Consider the following 23,811-nt stretch of genomic DNA (forward strand, 5'->3'; position numbering starts at 1 on the left):
TTTGCCCTTACTGTTGCAAACAACACCTACAGAGTATCTTGTTTGCCCTTACTGCTGCAAACAACTACAGAGTTTCTTTTATTTGCCCTAGCTGCTTCCAGAACCACGTCCATCAAATCATCAAACTACTTACACTTTGGTCCCTTTCCATTTTCACGCCTTCAATCATTGCCCCCCCTACATCAATAACATATTTTCCCCTCCCTTCCCCTCATCAAAACAGCTGTCCCCTCCCCTCTCCCCCCTAAGCGTTAGCCAGCCTCTCCCAAACAACTGAAGATGCAGCAATTCAACCAACCCATTTCTAACACACTACGTCAAAACATTTCCCCAGAACACACGGGTAAAATTAATAAACCCTTCCAACAAAAGCCAGATGTGTTTAAAACACACACACACACACACACACACACACACACACACACACACACACACACACACACAACAAAAATTCATCAGGTACAAAGGCTTTTGAATACTGTGAGAAATTCCCATTAGCAGACTTTTTTCCAACTGGTTTAGAAAAAAAAAATAAAAAAGTACAATAGAACTTCCGAAACCATTCTCTCTCTCTCTCTCTCTCTCTCTCTCTCTCTCTCTCTCTCTCTCTCTCTCTCTCTGCTGACTCGAATGCGCCATTTTGATGAGTCAGCAAATGCAAATTGAATTAGGGATAAGCCATTCGTTTTAATGATATGGATTGGTTGTAAACATTTGACCGGGGAAGCTTTTTCTTTCTTTCTTTTTTTTTTATATATATTTTGTTACCGAACGGATCATACGTCTGTAGAATGGATCTCCCCACAGGCTCCCCCAGTGATATACATTAGACCTCATCAATTATACTGTTAATCTCCCAATTATAACAAGATTTAAATGGAGAAAAACTATGATGTACAAAAGAGGTATGTGTCTGGTAACAGGGAGGTATATTCTCTTCACCCTTTCTCAATTTGGATGAACGTAAGTGATATGAGGTCGCTTGAGTGAGGGAGTGAGGGAGGGAGGGTGTTCGAGATACGTTTCTTTCGAAAAGATGTTGTATAAACAGCAGTATAATGTTCCCAGGATGGAGAACATTTCCTCAAAGGCCTGCACCCAGATTTCTCAGACGACAGATTACCTCCGAGGGAGCCCCAGGGAAGGATGGTGAGGGAGGAGGAGGAGGAGAAGGAGGAGGAGGAGGAGGTGGTTCGAATCTACAGACCGAACTTGTTCTGCTGTTTCGAAGCGAATGACTCCTTGGAACAGAGAGGCATCGCGGGAAATCCTCATCGGACATATACAGGTAAGGAGAGAGAGAGAGAGAGAGAGAGAGAGAGAGAGAGAGAGAGAGAGAGAGAGAGAGAGAGAGAGAGATGGGGGGGGGGGAAGGGTCAGGGAAGGAAAGAGTTCACATAACATGTCCACGAAATCCTGCCGGTTCGCCAGCTTCCCCCAGGATCAACCACCGAGAGATCAAAGGTCTCCCTTGACCCAGTGAAAGGATCTTACACATGTTGAGGCCAGATATCCGCAGGTGCCACGGTAAATATTAAAGATGTGGACTTACTGGCCAAATATTGATGCCTGGGGAAAATAGTTCCTCATATATATATATATATATATATATATATATATATATATATATATATATATATATATACCTGCGTCGCCTGAGGAATATACGAAATATAATGTCTTTTTTTCATATCCTACGTGCAACTGAGTCTTGGGGGGAATATAATAGCTCACGTGCCGTAAACTGCTATGTACATTGAGACACAAACACATACACATATACATACAGTCATACACAAAATAATAACAGCCAAATGGACTTACGACAAAAGAAAATAAACGAATGAATAACAGAACTCTATACCCAAAAATGTTTCTTTTTCTCCAGCGAAACAAAATAAAACAAACAAACAAACAAAAGAAACCCGCCGCGGCAGATAGGGGGGGTTAAAAAAAAAAGGGGGGGGGGGAGGAGGATGGCCAAAAACACTCCCCACATCATCTTGCAAACAAAGTCTCACTAGGAAAAAAAATTTATGAAATAACAGGATCTGCATCCTACTCACACACGCAGAACGCAAGGAAGGATATACTCATTAAAAAAAATAAATATATATATATATATATATATATATATATATATATATATATATATATATATATATATATATATATAAATATATATATATATATATATATATATATATATATATATATATATATATATATATATATATATATACATAATTTCAGGTGGAGTCATGAGGTGAAAGATGAGGGTAGAGTACTTACGAAACATCACGTGAAGTTCGTAGCAGGAGGAGGACTTTCTTGTCGTGTGGTACTCCATGCAAGGGGCCCTAAGGTGAAAGACGACGCATACCTTTTTCATATAGGCTGATTTTGTGTTGTCACTTGCACTACAAAAACACTCAGGGTGGTTACTGAGAGAGGGTTATGAACAGGAGGGTGTGTGGTGGTGGCTGGTGGTAGTGGTGGCTGGTTTATGAACAGGAAGGTGTGTGGTGGTAGTGGTGGTGATGGTAGTAGTGACTGGTTGATATATAAGGAGATAGGGGTGGTGGTGGTGGTAGCTAAAGGGAGGGTGGTGGTTTTAGGGGTCCCTTTTTAAAAGAGGGGAATGTGGTGTGGGATGAGCTGAGTGGATGAGTGGGTGTTGGTGCCTTTGTTAGGACTGTCGTGTTCTGAGGAGCTGTTGTTGTTGGTGTTGGTGGTGGAGATGGTGGTGGTGTGTGTGTTGGTGTGGTGGCGGTGTTGGTGGCTGCGTGGCTAACATACTGCCTGTGTGGTGGGAAGGGCGAGCAGGCAAGCGTGTCGTCTTAATCCCTTGAGATCCATGACTCTAACACGTATGATGACGTTGGCAAACTCAGTGACCAATAAGAATCTCTCAAGTTGGGAAACTGAAGTGACCAATAAGAATCTCTCAAGTTGGCAAACTGAAGTGACCAATAAGAATCTCTCAAGTTGGCAAACTAAAGTGACCAATAAGAATCTCTCAAGTTGGCAAACTAAAGTGACCAATAAGAATCTCTCAAGTTGGCAAACTCAGTGACCAATAAGAATCTCTCAAGTTGGCAAACTAAAGTGACCAATAAGAATCTCTCAAGTTGGCAAACTCAGTGACCAATAAGAATCTCTCAAGTTGGCAAACTAAAGTCACCAATAAGAAACTCAAAGTTGCAATATCTCTATTTACTGATGTGCTTAAGTCATTCACAGGAAAGGAAGGAAATTTAACAAGGTCTAAGTTTAATATATGTATATATATATATATATATATATATATATACATATACCAAAATGGAAGGTAATTATATATCTCTAGGATCGAAAAAGACTAGTAAGGAAAACTGACTCCCCCCCACAAAAATATATATATATGTATGTGTATATATATATAGATATATATATATATATATATTTAGATCGCTGTTACTCAGGATATATTCGCATGTAGTGTGCGAATGATCAAGAGCTCTGAACCAGGCAACACTGCTGGGAACAAGTGATTTACTCCTTGAATTGATGAAGTCCAAGTGTATTGTATAGATGTCCAGTCACCTTTAATGAGAGATGTGAAAATGATTTATCACACTTGCAACATGGCCATATTTACAACTACAAAATGGGAGGGTGAAGATGAGAAGTGACTATCATATATATGTTATATATATATATATATACAAATATTTATATACAATATGCAAGGCCTGAGTGTACCATACAATGTATTCAAGTCTTTGCAGCGTCGAGTGTGAATGTGTGTGTGTGTGTGTGTGTGTGTGTGTGTGTGTAAAGGTGTATGTTTTAAGACTGCGTGTTTTATCAACCCAAATTTTTGGATGCTTCTTAGTGTGGACAAATTTTTCCAAAGTTCTTTTACTTTTGAAACATGAAGTCGAAAGTGTTCTGACTTTGAGGGTTAGTCTTTCTTTTTACCTTTTATAATTATTTCTCTCTGTCTGTCTGTCTGTCTTTCCTTGCTACGCTACGCGTATAATGTCTCTCTGGTATGCTTTCACTAGCAGTGGGGTAGGAGTGGTGGTAGTAGCAGCTCCTACTAGCAACGGAGAGCTAGTGGCAAAGTGGCATTTTCTAACTGCCACTCCTTCATTCCTAGTTGTCTTTCCATGATACCTAGTTTATATATATATATTTATATAAATAAATTGAAAGGCTATTATACTTTTGAAGACTTCCTTTCAAAGAAATATTCTATACTAGCCCTTTGCCTCATGGGCCACTACTCTCTTTCCTTTCTCCCTGTTTTCTTCTCTTTCTTAACTCACTCTCAAACTGTCATAGTCTCTCCTCTGTGTTGCAAAGCGACTCAAAAAAAAAAAAAAAATAACCTAATTATCTTATATTCGTTTCTGAGTTCACAGATTTGCTGCTTCTGTTGTTGTTGTTGTTGTTTTGTTGTTGTTGTTGTTGTTGTGGAGTTATGATATTGATCTTTCTGTGTGTGTTGTGCTTGTCACAAGGGTTCCACTCGGGAATCCTGTATTCATCGTCTGTTCAAGAATCCTCTGTTCCGTTTTCAGTGTTAATGAACAAAAAAACGGCCCGTTGTCATAACAAAGCCATTACAGTTTTCGTCTTCTATCTGAAAAAGAGAGAAAATGAGAAATTGGAACTACTGTCATAACGAACTACTGTTGCTTTTTGTGATATTTGATCTTTTATTCTTTAAAACTGATTTTAACTGAAGATCTACCGTGTTTTGTGGTTTTTATTACTACACTGGTCTTTGTAGAAAACGGTTAAGCTCAAAAATGGAATTACATATTTCTTTATTATAAGATTATGAATTATCTTTCTATCCTTCTTCAGCGATCGTCGTTATGCGGGCTACCCACTTAACTATGCATGGTTCTCACAACTGTTCAGAGTTGTTAACCTGTCGTATGTCACTCTAAAAGCCCTCCGAAAGGCCCGTGTCACGAGTGAGCGAATCTTGAGCAAATAAAGCCACGTTTTCTTCTTACGTACGAAAATCTTCCGTTTTTTTTTTTTTTTTTACGTTTTTCATCAACAATGCAAATAATTTATCTTGTAAATTCAAGGTCGTAATGAGATAAAAAGAAAGAAATCCAGTTAGTCTTGTAACACAGCGTGCAAAAGGTACTTAAATACAAGACCATAAACGAGGAAAACCGAGTCTACTTAAACGTAGACTGAAAACCGATGAATCTTAAGTATAAGTATCGGAAAAGTATATCGACACTCACTTAAAAGGCAATTTGAAACCGTAAAAGTATCTAAACTTTTATTTGAGGAGATAATGATGATAATAATGCAGGTTTTGTGACGAACACCCTCTCTCTCATCTTGCACACACACAACACTGCAAGGAGAATATCCCACTTACGGGATATTAACCCCTTCCTCTCCATCCCAGGGATAACCTCCCTCCCCCCCCCCCCTTACGGGCTGGGCGTTCCCAAGGACGGGATACATGTATATATATGTCTCCCGCGTTTGCGAGGTAGCGCAAGGAAACAGACGAAAGAAATGGCCCAACCCACCCCCATACACATGTATATACATACGTCCACACACGCAAATATACATACCTACACACACACACACACACATATATATATATATATATATATATATATATATATATATATATATATATATATATAAATATTCTTTTTTTCGCGTTACTTCAGTTGGAAAAGGGAACCTGCGTGCCTCAGAGCACACACTACAGCGCCTGTCACCCCCGTCGGTTATGATGATAACAAGTGTCTGTGACCTTTCCCAGTACACGAGAGATCAGGTAGATAGATAGATAGATAGATAGATAGATAGATAGAGAGAGAGAGAGAGAGAGAGAGAGAGAGAGAGAGAGAGAGAGAGAGAGCAGGGGGAAAAAAGAGAGAAAGAAGAGATACGATGATTTTTTTTTCATTAAAAAAAGGAATAGGTTCACATCTTTCTCACATTATACCAATCCTTTTCCAGCACTTGCATTATAGTTCGAGTTACAAGATTCACCTAATCCAGTCTAGGTCAGTTCCCGTCCCTAATCCCTCATCATACACCCCCCACCCCTTCGATTACCTAATCCTCGGGGGGTTTGACCTTACCTCACCCCATCCAGCCAACGGTTAAGTTCGCAAAAGGACAAGTTCTACCATCACCAGCGCTCAACCCCCCCTACCCCCACCCCCTCCCCTAATCAGGTGTCAGAGGAAACGGGTATAACACTATTCGCCCCCCGAAGCTCCTGATGGATGATATAGGGTTCGAACAGACACTAACTGCTTTACGATGGGGGAAATTTAGCAGCTTTATCTGATTTACAAAGGGGGTCTCTCGAAGGACGCTTGGAGGGGGGGAGGAAGAGGAGAAGGAAGGGAAAGTGGGAGGAGCGAGCTAAAGGGAGAAAAGAACAGGTAAGGGTGAATGGGAAGATTTAAACGCGGAGGTGAAGGGAAAGGGGGATTTAAGGTAAGGGTGAGGGTGAAGGGAAAGGAGGATTTAAGGTAAGGGTGAAGGGAAAGGAGGATTTAAAGTAAGGGCGAAAAGATTGGGGGATGTATGGTAAGGGTGAAGTGACAGTGGGATTTAAGGTATGGGTGAAGGGAAAGGGTGATTTATGGTAAGTTTGAGGGGAAAGGAGCACTTATTAAAGTATAGGTGAAGGGCAAGGGGAACTTGACATTGAAGGGAAAGGGGATTTTAGGCAAAGGTGTTGAAATGGGGATTTAAGGGAAGGGTGATGGGAAATCGGCGTTTTTAGTTAAGGGTGACGGTAAAGGGATTTAAAGGATAAGGTAAACGACTTGGGAAGTTAAGGGGCAGTAAATCTTAGGTAAATGATTATTTAAAGTGGTTGACTCTTGGAAAATAAGGTTTTAGGAAAGTTGTTAAAGGCAAGAGTGAGAGGAGGAGGAGGAGGAGGAGGTCCTAAAGTCCTTAAAAAAAAAAGGAAGATTTTTTATGGGATCAGAAAACGTAGCAACTTCGGGATTTTCGGAAGTTCTGACATAAAATCAAAAATCTTTCCTCCGTGTTTTTTTTTCTTTGTTCTTTGTGTCATCTTCCCATCCATCACTGCTTGCCATCACCTAGTTTTGCATATCACCTACTCCGACCTCTTGTCCGGGTCGAAAGGAGTTGAAGAAGCGAAAAATAAAAAAGCGGGAGGATAAAGACTGAATAATAAATAAGAGAAAGAACATGTGACATGGCAGCATACGACTAAGTTCATCCCCCCCCCCCCCCACACTCACACACACACACCCACACTATCCATTTTCTCCCAGACGCACCATGGCCTCGTCCACAGATCAACCGACACCGCTTCGAACGCGTCCAAAGGCGTTCCAGTGGTGAAAACCGCACGCATATATATATATATATATATATATATATATATATATATATATATATATATATATATATATATATGCCTGACATCCTTTGTAAGCAACGTGCAACTCGCACTGGACATGGTCCCTGGTCGCGGGCAAGAGCAGGGCATTGTGAGTCGCCGCAGTCGGAACGAATTCGAAACACGCGCATGAAGCACTGGGCTTCGAACCGTTCCGAAGAAAAATCTTCGTTGCCATGACTGGTGTCCGATTCTCGTAATTCCCCCCCCCCCCCCCCCTAATATGGCGGACGAGAATTATTTCCTGGATCTTCTACAATCTATATCCTGATCCTTTGAGAGTCAAATGTAAAGACGACCACCCTCCCTAAATATCCCACCCAAAACCCCTATTTGAATAAAAGGGGTTAAATCACCCGAAGGAAAGGGGGGGGGAGATAGGGTCGGTGAAAGGGGGTGGGGGGTGAGGGGGGTTGGTGGGGTGTTCAAATAACGGGATTCGAACCGGCGGCGGCGACCGTAAAAAATGGAAAACGTGAAAGAGCCGAGTTACTGGACCGGCCTTTTCCCGTTCGCTGGGAGGAGGAGGAGGAGGAGGCGGTGGCGGGGGCCGATGCTAAGTGACAGATTGGTCAAGGATGCAGTCAGTCAGTCAGGGACAACCACACGACAGTACAAGATTTAGTTCCCTATCATCTTCATCTTTTTTTTTCCCCCAAAAAAAAGGATGCGATACATAATTCTAAGAGGGAAAGATGTATTGGCTGACCTCGATGTGGTTCTGTGGCAGTGGAGGGGGAGTGGGGGGGAAATGGAGGAGGTTTTAGGGAAATTATGGAGGATAATGAAAGCTTGGAATTTCTTTCCCTTCGAAGGTATTTTTAACATTTTCCAAAAACGGGACGATTCGACGTGAGTGGAAACTGACAGGACTTAATATTCTGAACAGATAACTAACTTACAAACTACGACAGTGAAACAAAAAACTAGAATAATGAAAAAAACAAACAAAACATATACCCATTTAAAACGTTACAATAAAAATCATTCATAAAGACAGAAAAATCCAAAGAAATTTTGGAAGGACTTTCAATACAAAAATTAAAAGAAAACAAATAATTTCAGAAATGTAAATGACATCATCAAATGGTAACTGCATTTACAGAACGTAATGGAAATTGCCTTTCGCAGTGGCAAGCGTTTGCGTGGCCCAGCACCAAACAAAGCACGGGTGGGCTGGCCTGTATGAAAAGCTGGCGTACAATCATGTCACGATTTGACAATGCTATTGTTCATCCCTCTTTTCTTCTGACTTTCACACACACACACACACACACACACACATATATATATATATATATTTTTTTTTCTTTCAAACTATTCGCCATTTCCCGCATTAGCGAGGTAGCGTTAAGAACAGAGGACTGAGCCTTTGAGGGACTACCCTCACCTGGCCCAATTCTCTGTTCCTTCTTTTGGAAAATTAAAAAAAAAAAAAAAACGAGAGGGGAGGATTTCCAGCCCCCCGCTCCCTCCCCTTTTAGTCGCCTTCTACGACACGCAGGGAATACGTGGGAAGTATTCTTGCTCCCCTATCCCCAGGGATAATATATATATATATATACATATATATATATATATACATACACACATACATATATATATATATATATATATATATATATATATATATATATGACCCAACCCACCCCCATATACATGTATATACATACACGTCCCCACACGCAAATATACATACCCATACATCTCAATGTACACATATAAATACACACGCAGACATATACATATATACACATGCACACAATTCACACTCAGAATATATATATATATATATATATATATATATATATATATATATGTATATATATATATATATATATATATATATATATATATCACCTCAGGTGAGGTGAGGTGATATATATATATATATATATATATATATATATATATATATATATATATATATATATATATATATTCTGAGTTCTTTATCAATTACGAAAGAGCAAGACATATAAAGTCATGCCTTTCCCTGTATGAGGACGGGAATCTACGTGAAAACAATCTCCACAAGTCCATGCCAGGACGGGCGAATTTCCCACGACATCCGCGAATTTAGTCGTGAGTTGAATATTACTCAGCGAAGCAGAGCGAATTATACGCAACTGCTGCGTTAACTTGAATCAAAGAGCGACACAAATGAAGATCAGAAGGCCATGAATATACGCCCGTAAACCCTCTGGATTTCAATGAGAACAAAGTTTACCCTAAAAGTACGACCCTTTAGCAAAATGGTACTACCCTTGAGTACGATGGTCAGGCCGACGACACGGCCTAAAGGTCGTACCGTCGTACTCAAGGGTCGTCCATCGTCCTCAAGGGTCGTACCGTCGTCCTCAAGGGTCGTACCGTCGAACCCAAGGGTTGTACCGTCGAACTCAGGGGTCGTACCGTCGAACTCAAGGGTCGTACCGTCGTGCTCAGCGAGGTAACTACCCAATTATCTGGTCGTGATCCGTAATCACAGCACAACAGGTACAGGAATTAAAATCACTATACACATATGTAATGTGATGATAAAGTAAGGTTATAATAACATCTGCCGTGAGAAACATGCAATTAATTAGACCGTTAGAATGAACGAATATTAATGAGGAATCCATACGAGTCCTACTTATTAATAATTCTATAAAAAAGCGACAACTATAACGATACAATGGTTTTACGCACCTTTTTTAATAACGCAGCGTTTCATTACGCACTAGTATTTCAAAGAGACGTGGGTTACTACAAGTAATCAAATACAAATTATGTCTTGTATTTGATTTAATCAAATACAAATTATGTCTTGTATTTGATTTAATCAAATACAAATTATGTCTTGTCGAACGTGGATTACTACGAACAATCAAATACTAATAATGCCTACCAATCAAAATCTCATAAAATGATATTCCCCTCTATTCATCTGGATGAAAAAAAAATTTGCATGTTATTAGGGAAAAGTTATCAAATTTGATGCTCTCGACAGTGGCTGATGAACTGCATAAAACGTCATTTAATGCAATAATCAGCAATAGATTATTTGGCTGTGAAACGGAAGCTAATTAGTCACTCATGTATGTGTATTTCTCTACACATTTTGCATGTGGAATGTCTGTGTGAATGTGTCCAAAATGAGATTAATTTTCCTTTCAATTAACGTCATAAACAGGAGACGCAGTTCAAGCGTCCCAGTGAGGATGGTTTATTGCATTCGAACCGACTGAAGCGTGTTTCATATATCGACATCCACCAAGGCAAATAATAGCATCACAAACATGTTTCCAGGACGGCATTCCTTAATCCTTTAACACTATCAAGTTTAAAATCATTAGGACAGACTTGAAAAACGACCATTCCCTATGTCTTGCTCTTGTTACTACCTAAGACACAATATATATATGGTGCTGTGGGCAGTTCGAATTACGGCCTTTGACCGAAATGATTCGCTGTTTCGAGGCTTCGAACCCTCCAAACAAACCCTTGGCTCGGAACCTGGACAACTCACTCACGAGACACCAACACAAACAAACATTCAACTCTCACAGGAGGCAGTCAAGACGACCACTTCAAAATGTCACTACCACACGACATCTATAATGCACGACGACGGAGCTACCTTATTCCCCCATATTCATCTAAGCCAATAAAAAAGGTTACAAATACATCCTTTTCTGGCCTATAAATAATATTCGTGAGTCCTTACCATTGGTTTATGAGCAGATGTGTTTAAAGTCCACCGTGTTTGGGTTATCACACGCCTCTCCTCCCCTTGTGGCTGGTGGGCCTTCACCACACGATGAAAATACGTAAATCCACGGTCGTTTCCTCTTCCCTAAGCCACCCAAACGACGGGTTATCCGCGAACACTCGCTTTAAAGTACACCATCACTCCACCTCCCTTCCAGGCCGAACCGGAAGACAACGCTACTGGCAAGTGTTCGAAGCAGCGCTGCCAGGCGCACAACACATACTGGGTAAATCCGATTTCAAATTCATATCAGCGTCTGTCATCCTAAATTTGACTTTACTTAATACCGTTCAGATGCCGTTTATATCAATTTTAGGTACTGAGTTACCTTAACATTTTTTTTCTAATGGATATTTAATAGAGAATAATTTTATAAAATCTGTTGACATATGGCACTTTTTTTTTTTGGCATTCGATGTCTGTCAAGTTCTCATTTCGATTCTGTGTGGTGATTTTTCTTTCCCCAATATCAAATTTAAAACTTTATTGACTGTGTCGTAAACTCACAGAGAGAGAACAGTAAAATTGTTTTACGATTTTCCTTCATCTGAATAATATAATACTATTTCTCTAATATTTTGAAAAATCACATTTTAAAATCACGTTTTCTTTGATGTCTTGTGTTATTTCAAAATTTTCTGTGGTTCGCTGATGTATAATTTCTGTTGCCATTCCTGCTGAAATGATTTATGTTCTAATATCATTTTCATACCGGCAGTTATTCAGTATTATTCCTTTATAATTTAGCTATGTTTTTCCTCTGAAATACGGTTTATTACTTGGAAATATGTGACATTGATACTCTTTTCCCAGACTTAACATGAGCCATGATACACACATACATATACCCATCGAAATACACACACACACACCTTAAGCATATATATATTGAAGGCGCACCTTCATAGAACGTTCAAACCTCCAACAGGCAGGATCGAACCCGGGACCTCTGTGCCGCAGGCGGGAATGCTACCGCTAGGATAGCCTAGCGGTAGCATTCCCGCCTGTGGCACAGGGGTCACGGGTTCGATCCTGGTTGCTAGAGGTTTGAATGTTCATATATATATATATATATATATATATATATATATATATATATATATATATATATATATATGATGCCTTATTATCTAAAATACGATCTTTTGTGCGATTTCCACAGACCAGTCCATCAGCGGTACGAACTTAGTGAACAGCCTTGGCAACGTCGATCATCCAGCACAGTTCCCTGATGAAAAAACAAATCGCTTGAAAGAGTTTGTTCACATCCGGAACAGATTTTGTATTTACCCTTCGCTTTGAAAATATTGACACAGATATCATCGTATTCCAATATCGCAAATCAAATATTTATATTCGCTTATGAGAGACCTATGTGTAGGTCATGCATACGGCAGAGGATGCAGGTGCTGTAGCAGTGGTAGTGGACCTTATGGTTAACGATTATACGTGGTGATATCTGGTATGTTTATCGTTCGAAAACTTCTCTGTATTTACTAATCAAAAGAGGATGTATAACTTTAATATTTCGTAGCGTCGTGTTTATATATATATATATATATATATATATATATATATATATATATATATATATATATATATATATATATATATATATATATATATATAACACGACCATTTATTTACCACATTACAATTCCCTACTTTCCAATCACAGAACCCCAGGATCCCATAAATGGGTTCCAGCAGCTTCAAGGCTGCGCTACAGTAAGTAGCAGGGAAGCAATGGACTCCTCCGGAGTGAGAAGTTCCTCGATGAGACCGCATTCCTCCTCAACGTCCATTGACGATGTTACAACCTCTCCCAAGGCGACCCCTCACTCCTTAGTGCGACCTCATGCAGGCGGAGTCGACGAAGAAGAGACTCTCACACATACACGCATATATATATATATATACATATATATATATATATATATATATATATATATATATATATATATATATATATATATAGGTACAGCTGTATCTTGTCTTCACAAAACTCTACGTAAAAAAAAACAAAAAACGTTTTGCTTAAGAATGAAACACAAGAAGCAGTCAACACATGGAGAGCGCCACGGACCACACTTATATATAACGGAGTGCCAAAGACAAAGAGGAAGAAGGAGAAAAAGAAGAAGAAGAGGAAGAAGAGGAGGAGGAGGCAGATGAAGAAGGCTCATAGCACAACCAAACGCCACACAACGAGCAGTAATAACGGTCAAAGCAGAGAGATAAAGACAGCAGGCAACAACCCTTCAGGGCAGTGTTAAAAAAACAAAAGAAAGTTCTTACATCCCCCGACAACACCCAGCTCCTCACCTGGCCTCATACAGCTCTTGGCGCCAGAGGACGCTGCAGGTAATATATAATATAAAAAAAATAGGACAACAAATTTCTCGAGCATGCTTCAGGAATTTAGAAAAAAAAAAAACTTTCGGAAAAGAGCCAAGCACAAAACCTCTTATTAATAGTGTTACTCAATTGACGTTACATGATTACTGGACTGTTAATTACTTGAGGGGGTTTTAAAGGAAGAGATGCTCTCACAAAGTGGCGATGGAAGATACAGGAAAGTGTTTTTTTTTTTTTCTTTTTACGACGGGCGCGTAGTGTCTTAAGGGGGGGGGGGGGGGGGGGCGAGAGAGGAAGGCCGGCTCTTGATTGGCTGTGACTCAACGGTCAATTCTCAGTGGGGTGGACCAATCAAAACCCGTCTTTAGGTCAAGATTTTTCTTTTTTTTTTTTCTATTTCCCAAAGACTTTCATCCCAGCCAATCATGCAACATGCTTTCTCTTCCGACCACTTCCTGAAAGCATTTGAAATGTTCATAACGTTCAGGGGGGATGCATGAAGCAGTCTTTCATGTCTGAAGTGAATATAACATTTAAAAATAAAGTTTTTTTTTTTTTTCAAAAGCTTTTGTGCTCGGTGAACAAGACATAACATATCCCGCGTACTGGAGGCGGAATCAATGCGGGGGAGGAAGACACACACAGAAAAAAAAGACTTTTAAATTGAACTTGAAATCAAAGTTTTCATGATCCAAACACATAAGCTTTCCTTCTTTCCTTTCTTCCTTCCTTCGTCTCCCATATCTGAGGTGAATTGTAAGATGGTATGTAACTGGAGTGCAGTAAAGCATTAGATAATAGAAAAAAAATATAAATATATAAGAAGACACACACAAGACGGTGGTGCAGCAGGGGCGGCCACACTGGAATGCAACACGACACAGCCACCACAGTTGCCATACCTATTTTCCCGAAAGTCGTGGCAACGATGCCAGGCGTCATGGCGATCGAGGGTGTTGCCCCCCTCACTCCCAGGGGGGGGGGGCGTGGGGGGGGGGGGAGGAGGAGGAGGGGTGTGTGTGTCTCTCTCTCTCTTACCAACCAGCCCTCAGGATCTGGAGGAAGTCGAACGAGCCTTCTCCTTTTCCTCTCTCCTGCTGCTCAGCGATGCTGGAAGTGCTTGCACGCACGCACGCACGCACGTACGTACGCACCCCCGGGCGCGCGCGCACCCGCGCCTCTGTGCTCAAGGGCGCGCCTCAGAGTTCCGTCAACACAGTTGGTAACGACACACACAAGACTCCCAGCACAGCTCAGAGTGCCACATGTTTACTTGTATAATAATATCTCCTTCCTTCTTGGAGATAATAAAGAACAGGTTGAATTTCTCTTACATTTCTACTTTTTCATCACTTATACTTCGTCTAAGTGACTTACACGCACTTAAGAGAGCAATTATATATATATATATATATATATATATATATATATATATATATATATATATATATACAATACGAGATTCACAATCAGTAGCAGATAAGCCTTATCACATGTTCACTGAGAGTTCACTTGCGTCAATTTTCCACAACGCAACTTACTGACCTTATCTTGAGGGTACAATCTTGACCCGCCACACCTCAACAGAGATAAGGTAATCATCACAAATATTTTCAGACTCGATTACATTTTTGGAGATCTCACAGGAAGAAAAAAAAAAAAACGTATCTCAAACCTCTTCCCGTTTTCTTTTTGAAAGGCTCCGTTGGCCTGCCTTAGGCGAGGACTTTTAAGTCTTGTCTCTGCCAACCGCACCAACACACACACACACACACACACACACACACACACACACACACTACCAGAAGCGTCTGCGTCCGTTCCCCGTGAGGCGTCGGGCTGGCACTACGGAGGCTCTGAGGCACCGGCCGTGTCATGCCAGTGCCAGCTGGTGCCACATATGGCATGGAAGGGATGGGTGGTGGGTGGTGCCAAGCTTCTACACACACACACACACACACACACACACACACACACACACACACACACACACAGATGAGGGAGGGCGTGGCGGTGTAAGGGGCACGGGGGCACGAACAGGTGCCAATTATGGGCCCAAGGTAATAGGTTCAGAGTCTTTAGGTTTGAAGCTCTTGAGTACGTGGGTACAACCCTTGAGTGCGAGGGTAAGGCCCTTGAGCACGAGGGTAAGGCCCTTGAGCACAAGGGTAAGGCCCTTGAGCACGAGGGTAAGGCCCTTGAGCACGAGGGTAAGGCCCTTGAGCTCAAGGGTACGGCTCTTGAGCACGAGGGTAAGACCCTTGAGTGCGAGGGTACAGCCCTTGATCACGAGCGTACGACCCTTGAGCACGAGGGTACTGCCCTTGAACGCCGTGGTACGACCTTTGGCTAGGACGGCCTGGCCTTTGACCTGACCCTGATGGGGGTCATGTCAGAGGCCAGGCCATTACACCCAAGGTTCGTACCGTCGTGCTCAAAGGTTGTACCCTCGGTGTTCAAGGGTCGTACCGTCGTCGGTGCTCAAGACTCGTACCGTCGCGCTCGAGGGTCGTACCGTCGTACTCTAAGGTCGTACCGCCGTGCTCCGAGGTTCAACCAGGTTTACGGAACGACAATTAAGGGCTTCAGCGGTAATTACGTGGGGCAAGATAATGACCGAATACACACACACAGAGATTAACTTGGAAACAGATCATTAAATCGTGAGTAATTGTGCCGGCTTAATATCTGAGAGCACTCGATTGACATCCATATACCATTATTCAAGATCCACCAATGGCTAATTAAGAGCACACAACACACGAATTACTCTACGACCAATTAATATTAAAAGAAAAATTTCTGTTGTAATTCTTTAGCTTCACGAATTACGTTTATCCTGAATATAATTATGCAAATGAGCAGACGTTACTCCTTTATGAACAAAGCCAACGAGATGGAAATATAAATCATCTTATCAATGAAAAGACTTAAAGATTCCGATCGTCTTTCAATTCACTATTGAAGCATTAACGAGATCTCGATGCTTTTATGGTTCAGCACATTCTGAAGGATCCAATCCTATGCTTCAGCTGACCTTAGCAACATACGAAGTTTATGACAGATACATTTAATCAGTAAAGCCACAAACTGGCATAACAATGAACAGTAAGGCATAACAATGAACAGCAAATGAACACTGAACACTATTCCCCTTTGGGAGCATATGGCGAGAGGGGGAGGGGGAGGGGGATTAGGGCTACTGGAGGGGATGTAGTGAGGGGACATGGGGGGGGTTAAACCCACCACAGCCTCTGTGAGTGATGGGTGGGGGAATGGGGAGTGGGGGGAGGAGGGCGCGGGGAAAGGGCGTGGGAGAGGCGAGGTGTTCACCCAACACTCGAGGCGTGCTCGCGCACACACGCGCTCAACCTCTCCGTTCATGGTACAATTGTTCTGAGTTGAAGTACAAACTGAACAAAAAAAATAAACTGAAAAACATTAAACGAAGGAAAATAAATCAGAATGGAACCATGGAAAACAATATGAACTATCTCTACCTATTTATCTACCTGTTTTTCTATCTATCCTTATTCATCTAAAAATATATATATCTATTAATCTATCTAACCAATTACTTTCTGATCAATATATCTATTTACCCATCCTTGTAAACAATTCATATATCTCTACATTATATATATATATATATATATATATATATATATATATATATATATATATATATATATATATATCACTACGTAGTTCTTATGGAAAAAGGAGTTTTACACTCATGGTACCCCAGGTTCTTAACCTTGTTCTGTGTAATATGTCTTTATTCTTATGAGCGCACACACAGACACACACACACACACACACACACACACACACACACACACACAGACACACACACACAAATAAGCCTGAAACACGTACACATGGTAAAAAAAAATATAATATCACTTTTTGTGTGAAACAATATGACATGACAGACGAAGGATTTACGGAAATGCCCATTGACCTGGCCTCATATTGGTAGCCCTGCTTTCATAACAGTGTAATCTATCGATTGCGAACGACTTTCCCTGTCATTTGTCATAATTCATGTTATATTAATTTAATATTTCGATGGAAATAACGACAAGTTGGGGCTACCATGATTATTAGGAACGTTGTCTCACAACCACGCCTACCAACACCACCGAGACAACAAGAGTCGTATTGATCATTTCGAAATTCATCGAACCCATCCCGAAATATATATTTTTTGTTTCTTGATCATGATTACCTATTTGTCAACCAGCCCCAATGTAAAGGATAAACACCTGGGTTGGTTGTGGGCTGACTTTTGAGCCCGGGATTTCAGTGTATGCGGGATTGATCCTGGGCGGCCCGCGCATGCGCGACGCTAACCGCTACACCACGAAGGTCCGTGTGTGTGTGTGTGTGTGTGTGTGTGTGTGTGTGTGTGTCTGAGTGTATCTGAGTGTGTGTGTGTGTGTGTGTGTGTGTGTGTGTGTGTGTGTGTGTGTGTGTGTGTTCAGAAGAAAGATATCTTATCGATATATTTCCAGATGGAGGACCTTAATCTGTCTTTCTTTCTCTTTCGTTTCGTCTTCGACATCAACAACAATAAATTTGTTTTATGATCAACAAAAAGCGGACTTAAGGAGTGATCCCTGGAATTTCGCTGATTAAAATCACTGGACAACAACAACAATAAAACCATAATAATAATAATAATAATGATAATAATAATAATAATGATGATAATAATAATAATAATTGAATTTTCATACGCACAGGACGCACATGAAAATATGCTAATGAATGATGTTTAATCATAAATAATAATAATAATAATAATAATAATAATGACGCGGAGTTGTGCGTCTGTCTGGAGTCTGTTGTCTGCTAAATTGCACCATCATTTTCCTGTGGCAACCTATCTACCAACCAGTCTGCTCCAGCTGGCTTCTGTACCCGTCGAGCTGAACTCGGCAATTACCATCCATCAACTTGCTAAGTTTGGCTGAGATACCTTCAATGGTTTCTGAGAAAAACACACACACACACACACACACACACACACACACACACACACACACACACACTTAGCAGTCCTTACAAGTTCAAAGGTCGGATTTTGACTGTGTACACGTATAACCTTCAAAATCTCCCTTTTCGTCTTGCTACATATATGTATATATCATATATGTATATGGCTTATAATGCCCCCTTCTCGTCCCTTTCCCCTTCACAGGTGAAGTACACCACACACATATTCCATGTTTACTTCCATTTCTATATATTTTTCCTTTCACGTTCAGTGTCTGACGTAAGGAAACGTAACTTTAAAAAACGCATCTGTTTACCGCCACCGAGTCCGTTCGGATATCCGGAACGATCGCGAAGAAACAATGAAACAAACAAAAAAAAACATCTAAAGTGTTCTTGCGAGTGTCCATGCATACCCCAGTTCGGTTCTGGCGAGGGCTGTAACAGCGTCAAACTCCCTTCCTATACAAGGGGGTTCAAGTCTTAGGTCTCCGCTGTCTAGAATGGTGGCCACAATGTTCACTCGGGGCTCTCAAGTTTTTGTGCGCTGGCGCGAGAACGTGCGTTGGCGCAGCTCAACTTCGCCTGCACCACATAGAAGTGTGTGAAGCAATCTCTCTATACACCAAATTTCACCTGCATGTCTACAACTGTGACAGAACGGGAGGGCAAACGAGATACACTTGTGGTTTTCGCCTCCGTGCTTGCGCGTTCGCAAACCGAACGTTGGCCAACACGAGCACAGTTACTATATATTTTTTCTATATCTTTTACGGTTGAGAAAGAGACGGTCGAACGAGTTTTGGGAAATATGTGCTCTCAAGAAAAAGTCCAGGTCCTCTTGGAAAATGTGGGTTCCATGGGGAACTAAGCACACATCTAAGACCCCAGACCTTAGACTTGCACAAAATTTCCCTTTCATTCCCCTTACGATGATTTAAAATCTGCTTCTGCGCTTCACATACTATTCTTGGAAGAACTAAGAGAACAAGTCAAGAATCTTCAAACAACATCAGGGAAAATATATCACCAGTTTCTCCAGAAAAGTGAAATAAATACTGGGGATAACATGGGAAGAACCGAGCTTTAAAAACTTTGATAATGATGATTATATATAAACTATTAAGAACATGTCAGCATAATATAAACAAAAAATTAGATCATCTTAGATGTTTGGCGGAACACTTCTGATTCACGTCATTACCAAAGGATATATGAACTAGTTTGTATTAACCTCACTCAGGGCCACGGTACGACCCTACGAGCACGATGGTACGACCCACGAGCACGACGGTACGACCCACGAGCACGATGGTACGACCCACGAGCACGACGGTACGACCCTGGAACACGATGGTACGACCCTGGAATACGATTGTACAACCCTGGAACACGACGGTACGACCCTGGAACACGATTGTCCGACACTGGAACACGATGGTACGACTCTTGAGCACAGAACGGTTCGCCCGTTGAGCACGACCCGTGAGCACGTCGGTCCGACCCCAAAGCACGTCAATACGACACTTAGGCATAATATAGTTTCAACTTCGATCCGACAGCCCAAGGGATGTACTACCTTCGTGCACAAGGGTCGTACCGTCGTGCTCAATGGTCGTACCCATCGTACTCACTCAGCCGTACCGTCGTGTTGAAAAACAAAAGTTACGTCCACTGGATCTGTTTCCTATAACCGTAATACACACACAACCACATATTTACGACACCGCCACATTACCCCACTCCTCCCTCGCCCACCCATCGCACGTAGACACCACAGTACCGTCATCATACAAACGAATGAATGACGAATACATGAAATCCATCCATGAATAACATAATTCGTGAATAAAACCCCTAGCAAGGCAACTGCTAGTGTGTGTGTGTGTGTGTGTGTGTGTGTGTGTGTGTGTGTGTGTGTAGGGGGGGTAGAGGGGCTGAGATAACCACCTGTCGAGCGCAGGTTAAAAATATAATCTGGTAGTGGGAGCCCAGATCACAGTGTAGGGGAGGGTAAGAGGAGGAGAAGGAGGAGGGAGTGGTGGTGTTGGTGGTGGAAGAGACAGGAGGAGTAAGCAGCAAGAGAGGAGAGGAGGAGGTGTGGAGGAGAGGAGGAGGTGTGTGTGTGGGCGGAGGACAGACACAAACACTTGGCACACATTTACTGGTGGGATGTGGGAACCCGGGACCCATCCACGACTCCCTCCTCCCCACACCCACGGAGATGGATGACACCCGACACAGATGGTGGAGATACATGCTTGGCACAGGGCACATCCGCGTATGGTGCGGGGGGAGGGGGAGGGGGGGGGGGAGTAAGAGGGTCCGCGGCACAGATGGTGTGTGTATAAGAGACAGATGGTAAATATGAGGAGATGGTGATGGGGGAGATGGTGGAGACGGGAGAATATGGTGAAGAGATGGAGTATCATATAGAGGCGGACTTAAAAAAAGAAAATGTAAGGTGGCTTGTAATGGTTTAAAGAAATTGTAAAGTGGGTAGGTATAGAATACAGTGAATGTTCTGTCCGGCAGATGGTCAGCAGGTACAGGACTGTAGAAACAGTCATACAGAAGGCAACCACGAACAGTGGGAACAATCGGTGGGTACAATGAAAACAAGTTTTATTTTCAGTAAAATGGACATTCGAGTCACATCTAGCATTATGCATGATTAATATCACACACAGATACAGATACAGACACACACACACACACACACACACACACACTTGATCATCGTTTCTCGCTTTAGCGAGGTAGTGCAAGGAGACAGACGAAGAAAGGCCGCATCTGCTTACATCCATTCTCTAGCTGTCATGTGCAATGCACCGAAACCACAGCCCCCTGTCCACATCCAGGCCCCACAGACCTTTCCATGGCTTCCCCCGGACGCTTCACACGGTTCATTCCAATGACAGCACGTCGACCCCTGTATATCACATCGTTTCCATTCACTCTATACCGTGCTCGCCTTTCAACCTCCTGCACGTTCAGACCCCGATCGCTCAAAATCTGTGTGTGTGTGTGTGTGTGTGTGTGTGTGTGTGTGTGTGTGAACAGCTACATTTTAGAGAGGAAAACACCCATGACAATCACTGTCTGTCTAAAATTTCCATAATATTTGAAGACACATACATTGATCTTTCTCGCCTCCGCCTTTTATTTTGACGTGGAGAACATGGCCATGACAGAGGCCGCCGTGGTGAGATGGTCAAAGGGCAGCGGAGCCTGAAGTTTATAACCCGGGGTCAGGGTTCGATCCCGGTGACATTCCCTCCGAGTGGCTTCAGTCTCTCTCTCTCTCTCTCTATTACATATATATATTTTTTATTTATTTACTTTTATTTTGCTTTGTCGCTGTCTCCCGCGTTTGCGAGGTAGCGCAAGGAAACATATATATATATATATATATATATATATATATATATATATATATATATATATAAACCGTGGCACGGAACCACGGTATATATAAACCATCTCGACTCCTGTATGATGCACAGACGCCTGGCCGGGTGTCGAACCGCTGATTCGAAACTGAGAGTTCATTCGGTGAGGCAGATTTCGCCTAGGAATTTTTACGTATACAAGTGTGTGTGTGCGTGTGTGTGTGTGTGTGTGTGTAGAACGTCCCAAATATATCATTACACCCAAAAGCCTCTGAGGTTAACACAAATACCCACATATATTCTGACGAATCTCATGTCACAAGGAAGGAAGGAAGGGAGGAAGGGATCCTCCTCTCCTCCCGCTCCCAAAGCCAGGCGCTCGCCCTCCCCCCTGCTGACTTATGCATGGCCACCCTCACTTTTCTCAGGAGAATCAATTCCTGCCACAGACCCGTGTGGCGTCTGGTGCATGGATGTTATCATGCAATTTTGCCTTCGCATGTTTCCTTCGCCCCCCCCCCCCCCCCCCCCCCCCCGCCGCCGTCTGCGTAATTGGTTGCTTTGCCAATTTGCATTCCTATTTCCTGGAGAAGTCGGCCATACAGCTTTTTCAGGAATATCATTAAGAAGTCAAAAAAAAAAAAAATGCTTTTTTTTTCTTTTACTTTCTAGAATATCGTACCGCATATATATCCCATCGTTGACGTTGTGTTTTTTTTTTTACAAGAAAAAAAATGTATATACTTTTTTTTTTTGGACGAAAAGACTCGTCGAACAAAAGATTTATATCTCGTTGGGAAATTGGTTATTTCGCTCGATGTAACTTTTGTGGGTCACAAGAGTACCGGGAAGGGGATATATATATATATATATATATATATATATATATATATATATATATATATATATATATATATATATATATATTCTTATGAGAAATATATATGGATATCTTCATGTTGTGCCATGATGGGCAGAGTGGTTGGAGAGAGAGAGAGAGAGAGAGAGAGAGAGAGAGAGAGAGAGAGAGAGAGAGAGAGAGAGAGAGTAAAAGTGGTAAGGGAGAGTGTGGGGAAAAGGGACAGTGGGAGGAAGACTGAAAGAAGAAAAGAGTGGTGAAGAACGAGTGGGAGAGAGGGAGACGGGGGAGAGTGAGAGTGAGAGTGAGAGTGGGAGAGTGGGAGTGGAGAGTGAGAGTGGGAGTGAGAGTGGGAGAGTTACCTGCGGATCATTCGTCAGTGTTACGACCAGCAGTTAGCTTCAAAGCCTCCATTATTCACTGCCATAACCACGGCCCCCGGATGAAGCGGAGGACAGCCCGCCCCCCCCCCCCAGATGAAGTGGGGACGGCCAACCGCATGAAGAGGGGGAAGGGCCCCCCCACCCTGATCAAGCGGCCCCCCTGTATGAAGCGGGAGAACGACCCCGGATGAAGTAGGGAGACAGCCTCTAGATGAAGCGGGGGACGGCCCCCCACCAGATACAGCAGGGGATGGCCCCCAGATGAAGTGGGGGACGGTCTGCAGATGATGAAGCGGGAACATAAACGGCAACACCACAAGTCATTCCATTCACGAAGAGTCTCCCCACTTCCTCTAACCTTTAACCCCCCCTCCCTCCCCCCCCCCCCCGCTTTACGACCACCCTCTCCCCCCCTACGAACCTACCCCCCCCCCCTCCCCACCTACCTTTTGGAACGTCCCCTTAACAATCTTTCCCTCTCCAGCCAATCCCACAACCCACCCCCACACAAACCCGCTGAACCTTCAATTACCTTAAATACCCCCCTCCCCCCCCCTCCTCCTCCCCACACACACTCCCATTTACCCCTAAACTCACTCTTCCCCCCCCCCTAACCCTCCCCCGGGATC

The 23,811-nt window shown here is 42.3% G+C and overlaps 1 protein-coding gene across 11 annotated transcripts in view; it reads right to left on the bottom strand.

The window, feature by feature from the left end:
* LOC139751551 (mechanosensory protein 2-like) overlaps positions 1-23,811 on the bottom strand; it is a 1,369,287-nt gene that overhangs the window by 278,836 nt on the left and 1,066,640 nt on the right. The window contains exons 1-2 of one of the 11 annotated variants that reach the window (XM_071667095.1): positions 15,350-15,435; positions 14,450-14,841 (exon numbers count right to left, since the gene is read on the bottom strand). The exons of 7 other annotated variants lie outside the window; for them this stretch is intronic. In XM_071667095.1, the coding sequence (XP_071523196.1) occupies positions 14,450-14,489 (40 nt within the window). In that variant the 5' untranslated portion in view covers positions 14,490-14,841; positions 15,350-15,435. Of the gene's footprint in view, positions 1-2,292; positions 2,981-14,449; positions 14,842-15,349; positions 15,436-23,811 lie in introns of those variants that run through there. 3 more of the 11 variants (XM_071667094.1, XM_071667092.1, XM_071667091.1) reach the window with 3 other exon arrangements.

This window comes from Panulirus ornatus, chromosome 11 (assembly GCF_036320965.1).
Source record: "Panulirus ornatus isolate Po-2019 chromosome 11, ASM3632096v1, whole genome shotgun sequence".
Classification (NCBI taxonomy): Eukaryota; Metazoa; Arthropoda; class Malacostraca; order Decapoda; family Palinuridae; genus Panulirus; species Panulirus ornatus.